The 22,379-nt window shown below is 33.4% G+C and overlaps 1 protein-coding gene across 1 annotated transcript in view; it reads right to left on the bottom strand.

The window, feature by feature from the left end:
- The window catches only part of LOC127716503 (uncharacterized), a 102,381-nt gene that overhangs the window by 4,600 nt on the left and 75,402 nt on the right, over positions 1-22,379 (bottom strand). Inside the window, exon 4 of the mRNA XM_052222744.1 lies at positions 10,181-10,311. Within this exon, the coding sequence (XP_052078704.1) occupies positions 10,181-10,311 (131 nt within the window). The remainder of the gene's footprint in view (positions 1-10,180; positions 10,312-22,379) is intronic.

The following is a 22,379-nucleotide window of genomic DNA, read 5'->3' as shown; positions in this document are numbered from 1 at the left end:
CGCCAACCCTCCCATAACCTGAGACAGTGGTGTAACAGTACAACATAAAAACAAACTACAAATGTATAAAAATATGCTGATATAAACTTTTGATATTAAATGCATTAAAGATTTGGTTAGCTTTTGAGATGAATGCCGACATTTTTGTGCTTTGTAAAGAATATTACCATAAAATATTGGATGTGAAATACCTGAACGTATAAGATGTCTGCATGTTGATTTATATTTACGAATGATGTCCTTGTACCGATGATAAAAGTTAGTAAATGTTTTGACTAGTTTGTGATATCGAAAACCCTGGTGTAATAATTTTTCAGTAATACAGAGATTTCTTTCGGTGAAATCAAATACGTTGTTACATACACGAGCGAATCGAACAAGTTAAGATATATAAACACCATAAGATGGCGACAAGGGAACGTCACCATCTAAAAATGGATAATTAACAATAGGAAATGAAAAATCATCTCTTTTATCATAAATTTTGGTATTAAGCTTCCCGTTAAAGATAAAGATATCAAGATCCAGGAAAGGGCAGTGTTCATTGTTAGTATTAGCTTTATTTAAAGTCAGTTCGGTAGGATAAATCTCTTTAGTGTACATACTGAAGTCGTCATTATTGAGAGCCAATTTATCATCTTAATATCTAAAAGTGTTACTGTAAATTCAGAAATTAATGCGTGCATTTATTATTGCGATTTTGTCATTTTAGACTTAAATGCGATTCTAATTTTTGCGATATTGAGAAAAATCCGGTTTAATTCATATAAAATATTTCAAAATGCGAGTTTAAATTATTGCGTTTATAACCCTGTCGCATTTTTCGCAATAATAAAAACATCGCAATAATTTCTGAATTTACAGTATTAAATTTTTGAATCAGATGTTGTTTCGATGGGTCTTTGCTGATTTTAGTCATAAATTGTAACTCATAACAATACAGAAACAGGTCCGCAATCAGTGGTGCACAGTTAGTCCCCATGTATAAACTAACCAACAAAATCATGAATCTAGAGACCAAAATATCAATCAGTACACTTCTGACATCCAATGGATTTAGTGTATAGACGTCGTTAACAGTCAGAAAATAAATGTGAATAGTGTCCACATGTGGACACAGATGATGCCCCCGCTTGCATATCATATAGTTATAAAGGGACATAACTGAAGAACGGTAAAAGTGACGCTACTAAAATTTGAACTTGATCTGAGTTTTGTGGTAATAAGCATTGTGTGTAAGTCTCATAACATTTGGTTGGACTAACTTAAGTAGTGAACAGAAACTAAAACTTCAGCAATTTTTCTATTTGTAAACACGCATAACTCTAGAACGGTTGTGTATAAGTTTAATAACATTTGGTTGAGATAAACTAAAGTTAGAGAACGGAAACGAAAAATTCAGCAATTTTTATGTTTATAAAGGGACATAACTCAAGAATGTTAAAAGTGTCGCCACCAAATTTCGTACTAAATCTGTATTATGTAGTAATAAGCATTGTGTATAAGTTTCATAACATTTGGTTGATGCAAACTAAAGTTAGAAAAAGGAAACAAAAGATTTGTACTTGATCTTAGTTTTGTGGTAATGAATATTGTGTATAGGTTTCATAATGTTTGGTTGGGGCAATCTTAAGTTACAGAATGGAAACAAAAAATTTTGCAATCTTTCGATTTATAAAGGGGCATAACTCAATAATGTTTAAAGTGACACTTCCCAAATTCAACCTGATCTGTGTTTTATCAGTGGAAGGCAAACTTAAACATTGCATTGTATAAAGCATTGATTGTAGTTGATTCAACTATAATCATGGACACAGGAAGATAACTCCAATTTTAAAAATTACTTGAATAATGACATTGATATTTTTAGAAATTACATTTAGTTAAGACAAACTCAAGTTAGAGAACGGAAACGAAAAATTCATCATTTTTTTCATTTGTAAAGGGGTATAACCCTAGAACGGTAATCAACTACAAGCACTGAATGGTAAAGATTGCTTTAATTTATCAGTAGGAAGTAAAATTGAATATTGCATTGTATAAAGCATTGGTTGTAGTTGATTCAACTATTTTCAAAGAAGACTTTAAAATATTTTTAGAAATGAAGGGTAAAAATTGCTTTACTTTATCAGTGGAAGGCAAAATTAAACATTGCATTGTTTAAAGCATTGATTGTAGTTGATTCAACTATAATCATGGACAAAGGAAGAAAACTCCAATTTTAAAACTGACTTGATATTTAGAAAAAAAAAGAAAAAAAATTTAACAATTTTTCCATTTGTCTAGAACAGTAAAAGTGACGGCACCAAAATTCAAACTTGATCTGTATATTGTGGAAATAAGCATTGTGTATAAGTTTCATAACATTTGGTTGAGGCAAACTTAAGTTAGAGAAAGGAAACGAAAAATTTAGCAATTTTTCCATTTGTAAAGGAGCATTACTCTAGAACTGTAAAAGTGACGCCACCAAAATTCAATCTTGATCTGTATTTAGTGGTAATAAGCATTGTGTATAAGTTTCATAACATTTGGTTGAGGCAAACTAAAGTTAGAGAACGGAAACCAACTTTTGGACGTACGGACGGACGGACGGACAGACGGACAAGGGTAAAACTTAATGCCCCTTCCGCTACGGCGGGGGCATAAAAACATGACCTTGTACGATGCCAAAATATGGGTATCGATAGATTGTAGTTCCGTGAATGCATATGTGTATAACAATAATATATAGTCTGGTTTTAATTTACTGATAACAAAATCAATATTTAAACCAATAAAACCAATATTCAAAGATCTTATCACAGTGTTGAATTGTTAACCTTTTAAAATTAGTTTATTAAAAGGATTGTATCTAAATTTCCGGGCTCGGTAAAGAAAATATCCGTAAAAATAAGGATGTGCTATTCCGTTTGAAATAAGTTTTCTACGGGTACTGCCAAACTTGCAAACCAAACATTTGTATCTATGGAATAATTTTGTAAAGGTTTTAAGTAATTTGTGGTAATTTACCAGTAATACATAGATTACGCTCATTGAAGTCCAAAACGCCACTACAGACACAGGCATAGCGAACGGGTTGGGATATATAAACACCGTAAGACGGTGCAAAAGGAACATCACCGTTCATCAAGATAACTGTTAGTGTTGTTGAATTTATCAATTAACTGGAAATTAGACGGGTCTTTACTGGGTTTGGCCTTTAACTGTGATTCATAACAGTACAGGAACAAATCTGCTATTAAAGGGGCACAATTGGTGCCCATAGGAATACCTACAACCAGTCGATAAAGTTTATTTCCGAAAGATACATAAATGTTGTCAAGGATAAAATTTACAGCTTTATTCATCTTATTACACCTTCAGTAAGTATATCTAGCAAATTATTTTGATCACTCAGACACATTACATACGTGTAACAAGAGGAATACAATATTAACATATATACAAACAATACAAAACAATGGTTGGTATGAAAAAGACAACAACAAAAAAAGAATACATTATCATACAATCAATTTTAAAAAATGTTTATAAGTTTACTAATGAACAGTGATATTTTATTTAAAACGTTTACATCACATAGTGATAATAAGCCTTTCATTTTTTGATAACATGGAGGAATATGTTTATTTCGTATGCCTACGACTGTCGGAAACTGACACTCAAAAAGGTAATGAAATTCAGTGCAAATTCCTATATGACATAAGTTGGCATATTCATTCTTTTTTTGGACTGTTTTTTTACATCTTCCCGTTTCTATGGATATTTTTAAATTACAACACCTAAGTTTTGTTAACAATTGTCGTTCTCTTTTTTTTTTATTTGACTACCATGTTTGGATTAACTGATCTATGAGTCTTTGTTTTACAGTAAGTTTTAATTGGACTGAATGAACTGGAAATTGCTGAGTCCATACATAGCCAAGTCCCGTGTTATCAAAAATAGACTTTAAATGAATGATCTACTTACAACTGGCATTTCCTGATAGACTAAGCTTATATATTACTCTATATAATACACTGCTTAATTTGTTTTGATTGACAACAAGTGTGTTCCAAAAACTAACCATTTCTAAACTAAGAGCTACTTCAATCGGAGCTCTGCCAAGTTCACCGTAAGACATGAAATTAGGCGTAGTTGTTTTAAACCTAAGTACGTTTCTACAGAATTGTAGGTAAATTTGTTCTACCATCTGCATGTTTTCGAACCCCAACACCTCACACCCATAAGTCAGGATGGGAAGTATGAGGGTATCGAATAACTAATTTGCAAATCAACAGGTAATGATATGCTACGTATTTTTCTTTATAAACTAAATAGTGCTTTTTGTGCTTGCTCGATTATTTTTTTCTTTGCTTTAACAAAAGAACCATTGTAACTTAAAGTTACTCCCAAATAAGAGTAAGAATCTTCTATGTATAGATCATGGTAAAAAAATCTAAAGGTTGAGTTATGTTTGGATTTTCTCTTGCAAAAAATTACAACTTTCGTTTTATTTAAGTTCAATTTCAACTTCCATTTCGTACAATAGGCTATATTAATCTTTCTCATTAGAGAAAAGGGCGTTATATGAGTTGCAGCAGATAAATTTGCAATCAGATTTTTCAAACGACCATTTAATTAAATAGGAAAAATTGTGTTTGATTAGATTGTGTGGAAGTGTAATATAAAGAGTGGAAAATCAAAACTGTCAACCGAATCTAAAGGACCATCGTATTAGGTCACTAGCACACTGTAACTACTAATATCGGAAGGTTAGGTAATTATGCCCCGTCGTAGTGGAGGGGGCATTAATGTTTACCTTTGTCCGTCCGTACGTACGTACGTACGTCCCGAAATTGGTTTCGGTTCTATAACTTTAGTTTGCCTCAACCAAATGTTATGAAACTCAGATCGAGTTCGAATTTGGGTGGCGTCACTTTTACCGTTCTGGCCATCGTTTCACAAAAAATCGTACGACAATCTTAGATCTTACGTCTGTCGTAAGTCAAATCGTAAGTTTTTGACCGTTTCATAAACAATCGTAAGTAGAATTTTATCGTAAGTTTGATCGTTAACTTATGAGTGGTAACAGGTAGTACTAAGTCAAATCGTAGTGGTTTAATCTGTTGATATTTCGTTTAAAAAAATAAACAACATTACATTATCTTACAGAAAAATTAAGTTCCATGGGATGAACAGAAGACATGTATCCATGTTATTTTGTCCCAATAATAATTAAATAACTAATATTTATATTCCTGAAATAATCGTAAATTTACTATTCCTACATTTGAGTTTATTTTAATTGAACTAAAACGAGCGCCTTGCTTCCAAAGTTCCATATCTTTGACCATAAATACTTAGAAGTGATTGAACTAGCACAGCACTAGGGGCATCTGCTTTTAATCAAGGGGTGCATACCGTGTAACTTGGTACTAAATATTCTCAAAAAAGGAAATTTTAAATGTTTATTTACTAATTCTTTAATCGTATGTCATATACAGCATTATACACCTCACTTGTGGCATTCTACACGGTGGCTATGAAGTTAACAATACATAAACGATTTGGTCGAGCGTGTAAACAACCTTAAGTGTGGAATAAAGATTGATGACACTCAATTAAGCATATTATTGTACGCTGACGACATTGCGGTTATAGCGCCAGATGAAGCAAGTTTACAACAGATGTTAGATATTGTTACAACATGATGTCAAGATTGGAAACTTCAGGTTAACCGATCGAAAACCAAAATTATGCATTATAGGAATGCATCCGTGCAGCAATCCGTTTTTCCGTTCTCCTGTGGAAATCACGACCTTGACTATGCAGATTCGTATAAATATTTGGAACCTTGGTTTGATGAACACTTAACTTTGAACAAAGCTGTAAAGAAGCTTGCGAAATCGGTTAGTAGAGCTCTTGGTGCCCTATTTGACAAATTCGTTTCGGCGGGAGGTATGACTTGGAAAGTTTACCACAAACTGTACACATCGATGGTAGAACCGATTTTATATTATGGCAGTGGTATTTGGGGAACAAAATCATACAATGTGATAAACAATGTTCAGAATAAAGCAGCCAAATATTTCCTTGCAGTGGGACAAAGAACTTCTAATACGTCTGTGCGTGGCGACCTAGGACTTACTTCTTGTTATACTAAGCAAAAACTGTCATGCATACGATTGAAATGCAAATTAGTCCGAGCAGATGATGATAGGCTGATTTCAAAAGTGGCAAATTGGGCATTGCGTCGTAGAAAGGGCTGGCATTCCCAAGTAAACAAATGTATAAACGAACTAGACGTTTCTGATACGGTCAATAACGTTGGCTTGAGTGTGAAAACAGCAACACGCATTATCGACGACAAGTTACTAAATTTAGATCAAAACCAATTTCTGCAAGATTTGAACAATGATAAAAACAAAGTGAATGGAAATAAATTAAGAACGTACCGCTTATATAAGACGACGATAGAAACCGAAAACTACATTACATGCCAACTTCCACGAACTGTCAGGCGTACAATGGCATTATTGAGGAGCGGGGCACTACCGCTAGCTGTTGAAACACCACGATATTCCAGACCGCAGATACCATTAAATGATAGACTTTGTAAATTTTGTAATACGAACTATGTAGAAAACGAAATACATTTTTTAATGGTTTGTCCTTTATGTACAGACATCCGATACGAACTTTTCAAAATTCACTAGAACTCATTGATGACTTTGGCATAATGAACACAGAGAATAGATTCATTGCGCTTATGCACTGTAAATACATACAAACGTTTTTTGCTCATACATTGAATAGATTTTTTCTTAAAAGAAAAAAATTATTATGAAATTATGATTTGCAAACTATTTATTTATCATCAGTATTATTTTTTCTTTCTATTTTTGTATTTTACATAAGGTTACTGTGATAGTCTCCATTTAATACCCCAAATTTAAATACTTTTATTTTCTTTTTAAAAGATATATTTAACTGACAATTTTATTTACTATAATATCACAACATTAGCATTTTTATAAAGATTTTTACTTGTGTCAAATGTGGAATTTTTTTATGTCGTTATTAAAGATGTGCTTGTAAATAATTTATAAATTATATATTTTAATGTGTTTTATTGTAAATTCAGTGTCTCGCAAGTCTATATCAGCTGGGTATTGATCTTTGTTCATTGTTGTTGTAACTGTTTTGTGTATTGAACTTGTATATTAACCTGTAAGATCAATATGTGACACTTTAATAAAATAATCATTATCATTATCATTATCGTTATCATTATAAAGTTCAATTCTGCTTGAGCATAGAAACAAGAAAATATATGGCTGAGGGGTGTGGATCTTAACAATTTGTAAAATATTTGAACACTCTCAAACGGCAGGAGTTTGGGAATACAATCAGGCCTCATACTAAACATCATTCAATTCGTCTTGTCCTGTGAAACAAGAAAATATATATGGACAAGGGGATGTATGTGAAGTTAGCAGCCGGTTCGTGATTCGTTATTCGATATTCAATATCCAACCGGCTGCTAGCAGTCGGTTCGATATTCAAATTTTCTAAGTTGAATATAATAAAATATTAAACATTCGATGACATTCAAAGCATGATAGTTATAAAAATTAAGAGATATAGAAAATCTTTTTTGTGACCAATTTAAGTTATCGTAAATTCTCGTTGTCCTCAAATATAAACCCTTATGCAAATTGAATATTTCTCTTTATGACCTATAGATTTTTATCAATAGAATATAACCAAGCATGAACATTTAAAAGATGATATTTCAAGAAACAAAAAAGAAACGATCCCTCTATTACGATTTAAAAATATAAATAGAAGCAACTATGGAAAGCCAAAAAAAAAAAGAAAGATATTTTCGAATGACTAAATATTCAGCTATATCCAGGAACTAGGGCCAAAGGATTTGATTGATCTTCCTGATCTCTCAATCTTCATAATATTATGCATATATTTAGTTAATATATAGATATAAATGACATCAAAAGGAATTTGGGTAAACTTTTCGTCTTCTAAGTTTATGTAGGGCTCAAAGTGCCAGTTTGATATTCAAAATTTATATTGAAAACTTACCGGAGACCGCTGAAAAAACAATGGGACCCCCTGGTCTTTCAATATCCACAAAATTGAATACTATTGTACACTTTGTATATATACAGATGCCATTTAAAGGATTTCCCAGAAAACTGTCATCTTCGATATGTACGGAGGGTTTAAAGTGTCACTTTTCAAATAAAAATCGTCAAAAATTCAGGTGAAAGGGCACAGGGCGTTGGCTAGATCTTCCTGATCTCTCAATCTTCATAATATTATGCATATAGTTAGTTAATATATAGATATAAATGACATCAAAAGGAATTTGGGTAAACTTTTCGTCTTCTAAGTTTATGTAGGGCTCAAAGTGCCAGTTTGATATTCAAAATTTATATTGAAAACCTACCGGAGACCGCTGAAAAACAAGGGGACCCCCTGGTCTTTCAATATCCACAAAATTGAATACTATTGTACACTTTGTATATATACAGATGCTATTTAAAGGATTTCCCAGAAAACTGTCATCTTCGATATGTACGGAGGGCTTAAAGTGTCACTTTTCAAATAAAAATCGTCAAAAATTCAGGTGAAAGGGCACAGGGCGTTGGCTAGATCTTCCTGATCTCTCAATCTTCATAATATTATGCATATAGTTAGTTAATACATAGATATAAATGACATCAAAAGGAATTTGGGTAAACTTTTCGTCTTCAAAGTTTATGTAGGGCTCAAAGTGCCAGTTTGATATTTAAAATTTATATTGAAAACCTACCGGAGACCGCTGAAAAAACAGTGGGACCCCGTTGTCTTTCAATATTCACAAAATTAAATAGTATCGTAGACTTTGTATATATACAGATGCTATTCAAAGGATTTCCCAGAAAACTGTCATCTTCGATATGTACGGAGGGCTTAAAGTGACACTTTTCAAATAATGTCCGTAAACATAGAAGACAAGAAGTTTACTCAAATTCCTTTTGGTCTCGTTTGTATCTTTATATTAACTAACTATCTGCATAATATTGTGGAGATTAAGAGATCAGGGGGTCTCACCATCGCCCTGTGCCCTTTGTCCTGAATTTTCGACAATTTTTAGCTGAAAAGTGACAATTTAAGCCCTCCGTAGATATCGAAGATGGCATTATTCTGGGATATCCTTTTGATACCATCTTTATATATACATAGTCTAAGAGATCGTAGAATTTTATGGACATTGAAAGACCAGGGGGTCTCACCGTCATTTAAGCGGTCTCCGGTAGGTTGTTACTATATATTTTTTTTTATTTTGGGCTTTCCATAATTATTTCTATTTATATTTTTAAAATGTTTCTAGAGTGATCGGTTTTTGTTTTTGTTTTAAGAAATATTATATATAAAAGTACATCTTTGATGTCGTTTTATTGATAAAAATCTATATTTTATAAAGTCAAATGTGCAACTAACATAAGGGTTTATATTTGAAGGGGTCATAAAACGATTTCCTACATATCTTTTCACTCCTCTTAACTATGACAATCATGCTTTTAATGTTATCGAATATTTTAGATTTTCAACTAAATTTGAATATCGAACCGACTGCTAGCAGCCGGTTGGATATTGAATATCGAATATCGAATATCGAACCGGCCGCTAACTTCACGTACATACAAGAGGTGGGGGTTCTCAACCATTCTCAAGATATTTAAACATTCACAAACGGTAGGTGGCAGGAACGACTCCTAGGGACTTATTCTACATTTCATTGATTTGTAGAACATTTTTCATTCATTAGATATTCCATATGTATTTCTGTTGTTGCGTAAGTTTGAAAATGTTCAAGGTCAAATATAAAAAAAGAAGAAGATTATTAAGAAGAACACAACGATGAAGAATAAAAAAAAACACCATTTAACTATTTCTTTACAATTGTATTGTCCAAAGACAATCAATTAGCTGAGTGGAAACTCAAATCTGCTGAAAGGAAACGAGGAATGTTATGGTTGTGGATATCTGTTAAAGAGAAGCAGAAAAAGGTGTGTTGTCAAACTTTAATCTGTCTGACAAGATAGATGAAAGAGAGGGGACATTGCAGCATTATTTGTTACATTTGCGTAGCAAATCTTCCAAGTACTGAAATTTATACAACTACATATACCTGATCAGCTAGATATGGGTCTTTTGAATATACTCTATGTAGAGCACCATGGGCAATTATACAATACAGGCAATTATTTTCAGCTGATGTAGCTACGATTATCATTTCCTTATCCGCTTTAGTGAGGTTCCCTATAAAGAAATAAACAAATAATAAATTGCCGTGACTAGCGGAAATGGTTTGATCGCCATTCGTTTTACCGCGAGATTGAATGAGCGTCTGTTATCTTTACCTGATGGACAGATATTCTGCATTGCTTATTTATTTCGATCAAAGAATTGGTTAAAAAATTGTTCAATCGTACTGTGAGTGCGAATGATAAAGAGTGAGCACTGACTTGTTATATTGATGCCCAATGAGAATAGAGAAGGGAAACGGGGAATGTGTCAAAGATAAAACAACCCGAACAGCCCAAGGTCACCAATGGGTCTTCAACACAACGAGATAATCCCGCACCCGGAGGCGGACTTCACCTGACCCCTTAACAGTAATGTATACTAGTTCAGCGAAATGGACGCCACACTTAACTCCAGAACATACAAAATTATAATAAAATGCTCCGAAGTACGCAGCTTGATACGACCGCAAATATCGAACCCTGAACAGTTGGGGCAAGTATGGACACAACATTCAAGCTTGATACAGCTCTGAATTTGGATTGTGATAGATATTTGAAAAAGCATAGGTTTCTGATACAGAATGAATGTGGTCTGAGAACTTAAAAATTTGAAATTGGACATTTACCTTTCATGGTCCAATATCCAAAATCTAAACACATGGTTAGATTCAGCACATCAAAGAAAGTTTAATTTTGACCCTTTGGACCTTAAGTTTAATTTTGGACCCTTTGGACCTCAATGTGTACCAATTTAAAAACGGGACCCAAAATTCAAAAATCTAAATACACAGTTAGATTCAGCATATTAAATAACCCCAAGAATTCAAGACTTTGAATAAAAAATCCCATTGAAATTGGTCAAGAAATAAGCAATTTATACCAAGTACTAGTATTAGAAAAGTATTGTTTTTGGCCCCTTTTTTCCTAAACGTTTAGGGCCATAACCCCAAAATTAATCCCAACCTTCCTTTTTTGGTATGGAAACTTATGGTGCAATTTAATAGAGATCCATAGACTGATACTCAAGTTATTGTCCGAAAACCAGAAAATCCTTGTTTTTGGACCCTCTTTGACCCCCAATTCCTAATCGGTTTGGGACATAACCCCTAAATTGCTCGACACAATATGAAGCCTTATTGAACTCGTTCGCTGCGCTCACTCGACAAAAAGCTTCATATTGTGACTCTCAGCTGATATTTTATAATATCAATATGCAAGACAACCTGATAATCGGTACTTATACGGCTGCAAAAATTTTGCTATCGTATAAAAACACACAATACTAACAATGCGGCGGGGATAAACATGTTTTGTGAGATCTGAACCCTCCCCTATACCTCTAGCCAATGTGGTATAAACAAACACACATGTAGCTATACGCACAGTAAAACTCAGTTTAAGGAAGTCCGCGTCCGATGTTAAAATCGGTAACAGAAGAAACTCAGCAAAATGACAATGATCAACATAAATTAACGAAGCAGTTACTGATAAGTCAGCTCCAGACCTCAATTAAACTGATCGAAAGATTATGTCTTCATCACATAATAATCAAGCACAAACCCTCCAGTTAGGGGTCTAGTATCATGCCATTATAACTTATACGAGAAGAACACATAACACGTATCATACAAACAACTGGTTTTAGAATATATGTGTTTATTTCCGATGAAAAGAACCTATGAGTGAATCAATATCAATTAAAAACAAATGCTATCTTTAATGACTTGACAACAGTATCGTTACTATATTCCCTTGTGAACAAGTCTGTTTAAAGGTTTGGTTACCTTTTCAGGTGAATGGCGACATTTTTGGGCTTTGTATAGAAAAGTTTGGATGTTAAATTCCTAAAAGTATAAGATGTCTGCACGTTGATTTATACAAATGATGGCCTTGTACCGATGATAAAATTTAGTAAAGGTTTTGATAAGTTTGTGATAGTAATACAGAAGGAAAGTTTCTTTCGTTAAACTCAAACACTTCCTTACATACATGACTGAATTGAACAAGTTGAGATAGATAAAACCATTCGATGGTGCCATCTAAAAACGGATAATCAACAATGAGAAATGAAAAATCATCTCTTTTAATCTAAGTTTTAGTATTAAGCTTCCCGTTAGAGGTATTGACAGCAAGATCCAGGTAAGGGCCGTGTTCATTGTTAGTATCAGCTTTATTCAAAGTAAGTTCAACATGATAAATCTCTTTATAGTACATAATGAAGTCGTCATTATTGAGAACCAAAATGTCATCCAAATATCTAAAAGTGTTATTGAATTTTTGTATCAGATGTTGTTTCGATAGGTCTTTGCTGAAGTATACTTTCATCGAAAAGAATACTTTTTGCTGAAGAATACTTTCATTGTAGTAAAGCTGTTAGTTCATTTTACCAGCATTAAAAGTCTGTTCTTGCTGTAAACCAGGTATAAAAAGAACAGTGTTTGAGGTATTAAGAATATTGCTTTAGGCACTTCAGCAACAGAAAAGTTTATCTAATAATCGAATGTCTTTCTTGTCTGACAACCACGCTCAGGAAATAATGACTGCAGGCAATCGATATAGACAAAGTTGTATTGACCACTTCATACAATTTTATAATGTCAATTTCGTTTGTTTTCCTTATTTGATTGCAAAATTTTAATTTCCTATTTGTAGTCTGCTTTGTGGTTTATGAGAGAAGCTGTGAAAGGCAATTATGAGTGGCTGTTCGTGTCATTTGCGCGATAATATACGCGTGTATAGTTATATGCGCGTATGTATACGCGTATATTACCAACATATACGCGTATATTGCTGTCATATACGCGTATATTGTTGTTTTATACGCGTTTATCGCTATTTTACGAAATTTTCCTTTGATCTTGCTGACTGATAATTTCCTTTCTCAATGGAGTCGAGTGATATGAAAATTATCGCTAGAAACTAAGGGGGCACTTGGCGATGCTAATGAAATTGACATGAAATTGACAACGTCGTCATAGGTAAAATAGCGATAAACAGACTATCATTGGTCATCTCAACTCGATTGCTTTTCTCACTTTCGCCGTATCGGCTCAAGCGAGAAAAACAATCTCGTTGAGATGATCAACGATAATCTATAAATATTGCTAAAATAAACGCGTTTATACTTTATTCTAATTTATTTGTTATATACGCGTATATATACGCGTTAATATACGCGTTATTTGTATGAAATCAATATATACGCGTTAATATCAATTCGTTTGTCTTATTGTTTTAACCAATGAAAATTGCGTTTTTAAACTGGTTTGTATATGACAACTGATGCCATATGACGAATATGGCTGCCAACTTTAGCGGAAACTGGGAGAGAGAGAGATTTTTGCAAAGAGTTAAAGAGACCGTTGATGATTGTTTCCGGCTTGGGACAACTGACGCCATACAAAAAGAGATGTTTGACAGTTATAGATTGCAGGTCTAAATCCATCCGTATTGGCCGTTTGGGTGCATAGTATCTGTTGAAGTTTTTTATTCTCAAAACCTAGCTAACAGTAAAGTCTTGTTTTGCTACACTTTTTTGCTAAAAAATAAAAACAACACGTTATAAATTAAATGCGTCCGAAGCGCTTTTCTGGATTTACCTTCATCAGGAACGCTCAGAGCCGAATATTCAAAAGCCAAGGATGTATAAGAACCGAAAAAGATGAAGAGCTATATGACCAAAAGTACACAAAAAATAGCCAAATCCATCTAAGGTGAACCTTGCCTGAGGTAGTTGAAACCTCAGTTTCTTTATAATTTCAAAATTTATAAACAGACAATTTTAGAAATGTTTGTTATAAATCATGTCAGTACCGAAGTACTGACTACTGAGCTGATGATACACTCGGGCATAGTCCACAAGCAGAGGTATCGAACCAGTGCTGTAATTCTCTTTTTATTCACGTCGATATTTTCATTGATTTCGTTTCGCACTTTATAGGTACCCATATATAGGTTCCAATACATGTCCGTTATGATTGTCCTATCTCATCACATGTACAAAATGGAATAAATAATGACAAATCACGGTTTCCACTATATATTTAAGTTTTGAATAACAGATCCTTTTCATAAGTTAATACATGAGTTGACTAGTCAGTTTCATTTATGGAGGCATTGGTACCCTTTGATTATTATCATAGAATTAAAGTAAGCTTAATTTAAAGTCAGTGCATTGCAAAAATACGATTCGACCTGCATGCAAGCAGAATGTACAAGAAGCTGTATGAAATGAGGCAGTATTCAACTGCAGTTATAAACCCTAAATTTTCCCAAACTCCAAGCTTCTACTGCAAATTTTTTTACAGATTGAACAGTCTTTGTAGAGATGTTGAAAGATCTGCTGGCAATATTTTAACAAACTTAGAAGCAAAAGAATTCAGTGAACTGATTGGAACTATAAGAGACGAAATTGAGGATAACCAAACCATAGAAAGTACTAACATTTTCATAATGAATTGCATTATTGTTGATTATATATTTAAGCAAAATAAGTCCACCCCCTTTTATCATGAAGGTCACACCCTTTGTGGTCATGCCTAGGCCAGATACCGCTTTTTGCCGATATGATGTCAAATAAGCATAATTACTCATTATTTTATGGACTTTGCAAAGTTGCAGGTCCAAATTCACTATGGCATTTCGATGGAAACCAAAAACTTATAAGGTATGAACAAATTAACCTTTTATACCCTTTAAGCTTCAAATTTGACATTTTTGCAATTTTTCTTATATTTTGAAAACTGTAATAAAGAAAAATGCAAATTTGATTAAACGGTCAGCAAATGACTTTCTAAAAACATCGACACAGTGTCGAAGTGGTACAACTACCGTTAAATAGGTAATTGTTCATAAAATAACTAACTGATTAGTTTTTGACTACTAGTATCTTGAAAACTATGAAATATATACATGTAATCATCTATTGTAATTGCAGAAAGGAGTGCCATGACAAAGGCTACCTATACGATGAATTTCATAGACATTTTGATGTTCAAAAGTAACAGCCCGTGAAATATTATTTTTGCATTTTGGGTTTTCTTATGCCCCCACCGAAGCGGAGGTGGCATTAAGTGTTATACTTGCCCGTCTGTACGTCCGTCCGAAATTGGTGTCCGTTCTCCAACTTTATTTTGCCTCAACCAATGTTATGAAACTTATACACAAGGCTTATTATCAGAAAACTCCGATCAAGTTCGAATTTTGGTGGCGTCACTTTTACCGTTCTTGAGTTATGTCCCTTTATAACGTTATATGCAAACGGGGCATCATCTGTGTCCCATGGGGACAAATTTTCTATTTATTTTTTAAACATACATCACAGATCAGCATGATCTATTATAGTGAATCCAGGTCATAATTCTAAATATCGGGTTATTAATAACTTAATTGCAAAACGATAAAACCAATTTAGGTTATAGCAATACAAACACAAAAGAAACATTAATAAAAAAATACTCAGTGGATGACCAATAAAAATATCAGGTCTTTACAAAAAAGGTGAAATTTATGGGTGTAACTCGCGAAGTGGAGTGAGTTGTCGTGTATGGAAATGACTTCGCTTCTGCTCAATATAAACGTTAATTTTTAAAGTAAATATTTTTAGATGGAACCTAGTGGTGCATGGTTGTATTGATGGCTACAGTCGATTGGTAACATTTTTGAAGGTCAACAACAATATCAAGGCACTGACAGTTTTCGACAACTTTATAGATGCAATCAAACTTTTTGGTACGCCTTCAAGATTTAGATACTATTACGGTGTGGAAAATGTAGACGTATGCACCTTCATGGAAGGAATTAGGGGTGTCACCAGGGGAAGTGCAATAAAGGGGAAAAGTTGCCATAACCAGAGTATAGAACGTCTGTGGGTAGATGTCTGGGATAATGTTTCAAATGAATTTTATGATTTGTTTTTCTATATGTAATAAAATGCTCCGCTGGACGCAGCTTGATACGACCGCAGAGGTCGAACCCTGAGTAGTTGGGGCAAGTATGGACACAACATTCAAGCTTGATACAGCACTGAATTTGGATTGTGATTAAATATTTGACACAGCATAGGTTTCTGACACAGAATGAATGTGGTCTAAGAACTTAAATTTTTTTAATTTACCTATTCAAACCATATCATTATTATTTGCTTTTATATATAAATCAGAAATAACCAATTTAAAATAGAAAATTTTAAAGAAAAAAAAAGGAAAAAAAAATCCCACCCCCCAATTTTTTGAACCCCCTTATGATTCATCACCCCCAAACTCAATCCCAGCCTTCCCTTTGTGTTATGGTACCTTGCAGTACAATTTCAGAGAGATCCATACACTTGAACACAAGTTATTGTCTGGAAACTAGAAAAATGCTTGTTTTTTGGCACCTTTTTAGCCCCAAATTCCTAAATGTTTAGGGCAATTACCCCTAAACTCAAACCCAGCTTTCCCTTTGTGATATGGAACCTTGTAGTACAATTTCATAAAGATCCATACACTAACACATAAGTTATTGTCCTGAAACTAGAAAAATGCTTTTTTTCCCCTTTTTTGCCCCTTATTCCTAAAATTTTGAGGCAATTACCCCCAAAATCAATCCCAGCCTTCCCTTTGTGGCATGGTACCTTGCAGTACAATTTCAGAGAGATCCATACACTTGAACACAAGTTATTGTCTGGAAACTAGAAAAAATGCTTATTTTTGGCCCCTTATTCCTAAACGTTTTGGGCAATTACCCCCAAACTCAATTCCAGCTTTTCCTTTGTGATATGGAACCTTGTAGTACAATTTCAGAAAGATCCATACACTTACACACAAGTTATTGTCATGAAACTAGAAAAATGCTTGTTTTTTGCCCATTTTTTGGCCCCTAATTCCTAAAATTTTGAGGCAATTACCCCCAAAATCAATCCCAGCATTCCCTTTGTGATATGGAACCTTGTAGTACAATGTCATAGAGATCCATACACTAACACACAAGTTATGTCTGGAAGTTACAAAAATGCTTATTTATGGCCCCTTTTTGGCCCCTAATTCCTTAACTGTTGGTACCATAACCCCCTAAATCAATCCCAACCTTCCTTTTGTGGTATTGAACCTTATGGTAAAATTTCATAGAGATCCATTCACTTAAACTAAAGTTAGAGTGCGAAAACCAATGTGTCTTCGGACGACGACGACGACGACGACGCCAACGTCATACCAATATACGACCGCAAAATTATTTTGCGGTCGTATAAAAAATATATTAGACATTACAAATGGTTATCACCTGTATGCTCTCCATTATGTTTTTCTGCCAAGGATAAATGAAAGATTAAATAAGTCTTTCGCCTTTCAATATAACAACCATACAGTTTCAACTGAACACAATAGAACCCCAAATCATCTGTTCATACAAGGAGTGCTTGCAAACGCTATGTTCAACTTAAAGTCCATAGAGGAAGTACTTGAGGATGCTAGATCCACCAATGACAGATACTATCAAGACCTGCTAGAAGAATATGAAGTTGAAGATAATGATAATGGTGGTAGTGATAGTGAAAACGATGTCGATGCAATTTTTTTCTGTTGTTGATGTCAATATACATGAAGACAAACGTCAAAAGATATGTGAAGAAGTTAACCCATTGTCAACCATTTCATCACTTGAATGTGATGAGGAATTGTTTAAAAAGATTGTACAACTTCTTGATCTTGACTAGGACATGAGCTGAAGAATCCCTACCACCTTGGGGTATATGACCATAGAACATTTAATAATGCGATATCTATGTTACCAAAAAAAATGAAGTTTTTATCGAAATTCTTATCCAACCATTTTATTATATAATTAATAAAAGTCTTTTGATTTACAATTACCATATTCACATTACTAGGCCCATACTACCTACTTTTTCATTTCTAAACAACTTGGCATCCTGGTTTTTAATGTTGTGTTCTAAAACACATACTTTCCATGCACAAAATATAGCCGACTATTGCTAATTGTATTTGTGATTCAGACTTGACCATGAAAACATAATCTTGTTCAATGAGGACAATCTGTTGAGAATTTAACCTCCAAAATACCAGTATGTTGTCAATAAGAAACTCCATCATAATGATCGCTTTTTCTTCGGTGTAGCATATTATATCATTTCTTTCATTTTTAACAAAATATGTTGAATTGTATCTCAAAGCATAAATTTGGAGCATGTGGTACCATAAAATGTTGAAAGCATGGTGAATTATTTCTTTTAAAAAGAGTGCACACGCTGAAATGTCTCGCCTGCTTTATTATGAATGAATTCATGTTGCAAGTCTGTAATATGAAGATTTGACTACAAGTACATAAACTTAACATTATCAACGATCCATGAAAATGAAGTCACGGTCAGATGAATCATGCCAGACACCTATCAATCATTCCATACCCCAAATATAGTGGCCTATCTGAGAAATAGACCAAACCACAAAAACAAAATATTGTGCAATGGACCATGAAATTCAGGTCTACCTATGAACCCTACCTGACGGACATGTAGACCTTGCAAGGAAGCCATATACCAAATATAGTTATCGTATTACACATAATAAAAGAGAATTTCACTTTAAAAAAAAGTTTTTCTTTTGAAAGCAGCCATTTGACCATGAAAATAAGGTCAAGGACAATGGACATGACAGACGGAAACTTTGTAACATAAGGTATCTGCATACAAGGTATGAAGCATCCAGGTCTTCTAGCTTCAGAAATATAAAGCTTTACACAAAAAGTGTACAACATCGCCACTGCCGGTTTGTAATACCTATGTTCTCACATTCTGCGACTTAGTCACAGATGTGACAAAAATTAGTCAGTGTTTTCTCCAAATGCAACAACTTCATTAACATATGACTTTATGACAGCATTCTGAACTATTGATAAATATTCAAGTTGGTCATTTCTATAATGTACCATGTGAACTGCATTGATTTGAATGTTGTAACGTGCGATGACTTGCATTGTGATATGGAACGCCACAGCTGTCTTATGTGGAACTCTGATATTACGTTATGTTGTTTTATTATTACTTGATGATATTTTGTCTTTACATAATATGGTTTTGACATTACGTAATGATGTTTTGATATAACTCAATATGAAATAGTCATTACTTAATGATATTTCGATATTACACGATATGGTTTCGTATTGACTTGATATAGTTTTGTCATTACTTAATATGGTTTTGTCATTACTCGATGTGGTTTCACCATTATTTAATGTGGTTGTGTCATTAGGCATGTGGTTTTAACATTACTTGATGTGTATGTGACTTAAGGTAATGTATTTGTTTCATTACATGATGTGGTTTTATTTTTTCGTAATGATGATTTGCCAATTTATCTGGCTTTAACATTACGTAATTATGCTGGATCACGTTCGCAATTATATTTACTATAACGTCTATTGGATTGAATTTTCAGACATTCATATTTTCCGGAAATGAATCTAGACTTATCCGTACGTTCACTACCGTTTACTTTCTCTTCCTCGCCTTTCAATAGGGATCATTCGTAATATTTCTTCCTGTAGACGTCGCTGGTGTTCCATAAGTGGTTGTCGGAAACGTTTTAATCACGTGGACGCTTGAATCGCATTACGTTGCACATGTTTACATTAGTAACCACAATCGACACTCGTTATTTTCGCAAAACTAAGCTTCAAAATTGTTGTGTACCCGGCTGCAATTATTCTGAAGGGGGACCACAGATTCCCAAAAGACCATGAAATTCTTTTGAAATGGAGAGAAGGCATCAAGAGAGTTGATCCACCCATCAAAAATATCTAGGGAAAGCCGGCGGAAAATTCGACCAAGTTTGCCATAACCAGCAGATAACCATGTCATGCCAGGAGATTATATAACAACAGGATTAGGTTATTATGTATTTATATTTTTCTTATATTTAGTACATTATTAATCCTCTTTGTTTTATTTTTTCTCGATTAAACAGCCCAATAATTTGACAGGTTATTATTTATTAAAATAGGGGGGATGACACAGGGATGTATTTTATTCTTCAAATATACCCTCACACTTTAAGTTTTTTCCTAGTCTTCACATTTTTTCACCCTGTTTCCTTTGTTTGCATTGTAAATAAGAAATAATAATTATGTTGTGCACTTAATTATAGCAAGTGAAATATATTTCCCTGACAAAACAATGCATGAATTAAGAGAACTACATGTATTGGGAAATATGACAATCCCTATATTGCATTCTAAAAAAAACCATGGTACACATGAGCATAATTTTTTTTATAGCAAGTGAAATATATTTCCCTGACAAAACAATGCATGAATTAAGAGAACTACATGTATTGGGAAATATGACAATCCCTATATTGCATTCTAAAAAAAACCATGGTACACATGAGCATAATTTTTTTATAGCAAGTGAAATATATTTCCCTGACAAAACAATGCATGAATTAAGAGAACTACATGTATTGGGAAATATGACAATCCCTATATTGCATTCTAAAAAAAACCATGGTACACATGAGCATAATTTTTTTATTTGTTTGTCGCAATAGAGTCTGAATTTTCTAAGGACTTTACATTAAACTTATAGCAAAAGCTGTCAGAACAATTTTTTTTAATTCTTCAAAGTTGGAAATCAAGAGTATTTTTGTGAGAAAAAAACATCACACACATCCCCGCATTAAACGCTTGTCCTTTATGAATGATAAGAAAAATTTCTGAACCTGCAGTTTATTAAATAACATGATGCTTTGTGGTTTCCTGTTGTAATATTTCAGAAGCCATCATGGATAACAGACTTTTTACCCAACCATGAAGTGATGGATGGGATACATCTTTATGTTTGAAATGAATTCATGGTTAAAATCCAAGTGGCTGCAAGTGCTAGGATCAATACTTCTGTCAGAACCAGATGTAAAAAAAAATCTGACAAAGGTGACAACAAATGGCAAATAGTGGAATTATGGAACAGGATTTATTTACTAGCCAAGACAGTTCCTTATATTAACACACAAACTTTTCTGAAAGGGAAATTCCAACTAGATCAGAAGAAAGTAGTTTGTGATAGAAAAGTGTCATCCAACCGAATTCACATTAAAAGAGTCCTTGAATTGTCTGAAAGTTACACAAGGGTAAAACTTAATGCCCCTCCTCCGCTGTGGCAGGGGAATAAAAAATATGAAACATGTAATTCCACGTGGAAACTTCTAATTCAACTTGGTTCCAGAATTATCTATGTTTGCTGTGTTCTTTCTAATTTCATAAAAATACATTGTAAATAAATATGCATAAAAGATGAAATGGATTTACATGCAATTGATTTTATTATTTGTTCTAATGTGGTGCTGTTTCACCACTGCTTTCCCAGTTAGCACCAAAAAATAGAAAAATGTTGAAAAAATATTGTAGAAAAATATCAAAATCATGCAAAAATGTATGGTGTTAAAAATATTTTCAAAACATTTTCATGATACTTTTAAAACATCATTAAAATGTTACTAAATTTTGTCGACAATGTTTGTAAAATGTCTTATAAATGATTTGAATGTGTTTTTTAATCAAATATCCCTGAAACATTTTAAAAACATATAAAAATTTATTTCTGCAGGATAAAATGTTTTGAAAAAGTTCAAAAAATATTTTTTAACAAAATGTTTTAATAATCTTCATATTCTCAAAAAATCAATAAAAAAAATCATTTAAATGTTATACGAAATATAATTATAAAGATGTTTTCTAACATAATCTTACAAGTCTTTTTATAAAATATTCAGAAACATATAAACAATGTTTAATATCAGAGACAGATTTAGGAGTGGGGTGCCTGGGTCCCCCCTTTATGGCCCTTATGGAGCTACATTTATGGTTAATCCAGATTTTTTTATTACTCTCAAAACTTTGTCTAGTTTGGGGCCTGATGACCCCTTTTTATGCCCCCGCAACTGAAATTTAGGGGGGGGCATATTATTTTACCCCTGTCGGTCCTTCTGTCTGTTTGTCCGTCCGTCCCATTATGGGTATATAGTTATTCAGCACAACTTCTCCTACAGTTAGAATCCTAGGAAGTTTTCACTTTGTTGTCTGTTT

Source organism: Mytilus californianus, unplaced genomic scaffold, assembly GCF_021869535.1.
Source record: "Mytilus californianus isolate M0D057914Y unplaced genomic scaffold, xbMytCali1.0.p SCAF_9, whole genome shotgun sequence".
In the NCBI taxonomy this organism is placed as follows: Eukaryota; Metazoa; Mollusca; class Bivalvia; order Mytilida; family Mytilidae; genus Mytilus; species Mytilus californianus.
The sequence above is the reverse complement of the archived record's forward strand: the minus strand, read 5'-3'. Positions and strand labels throughout refer to the sequence as shown.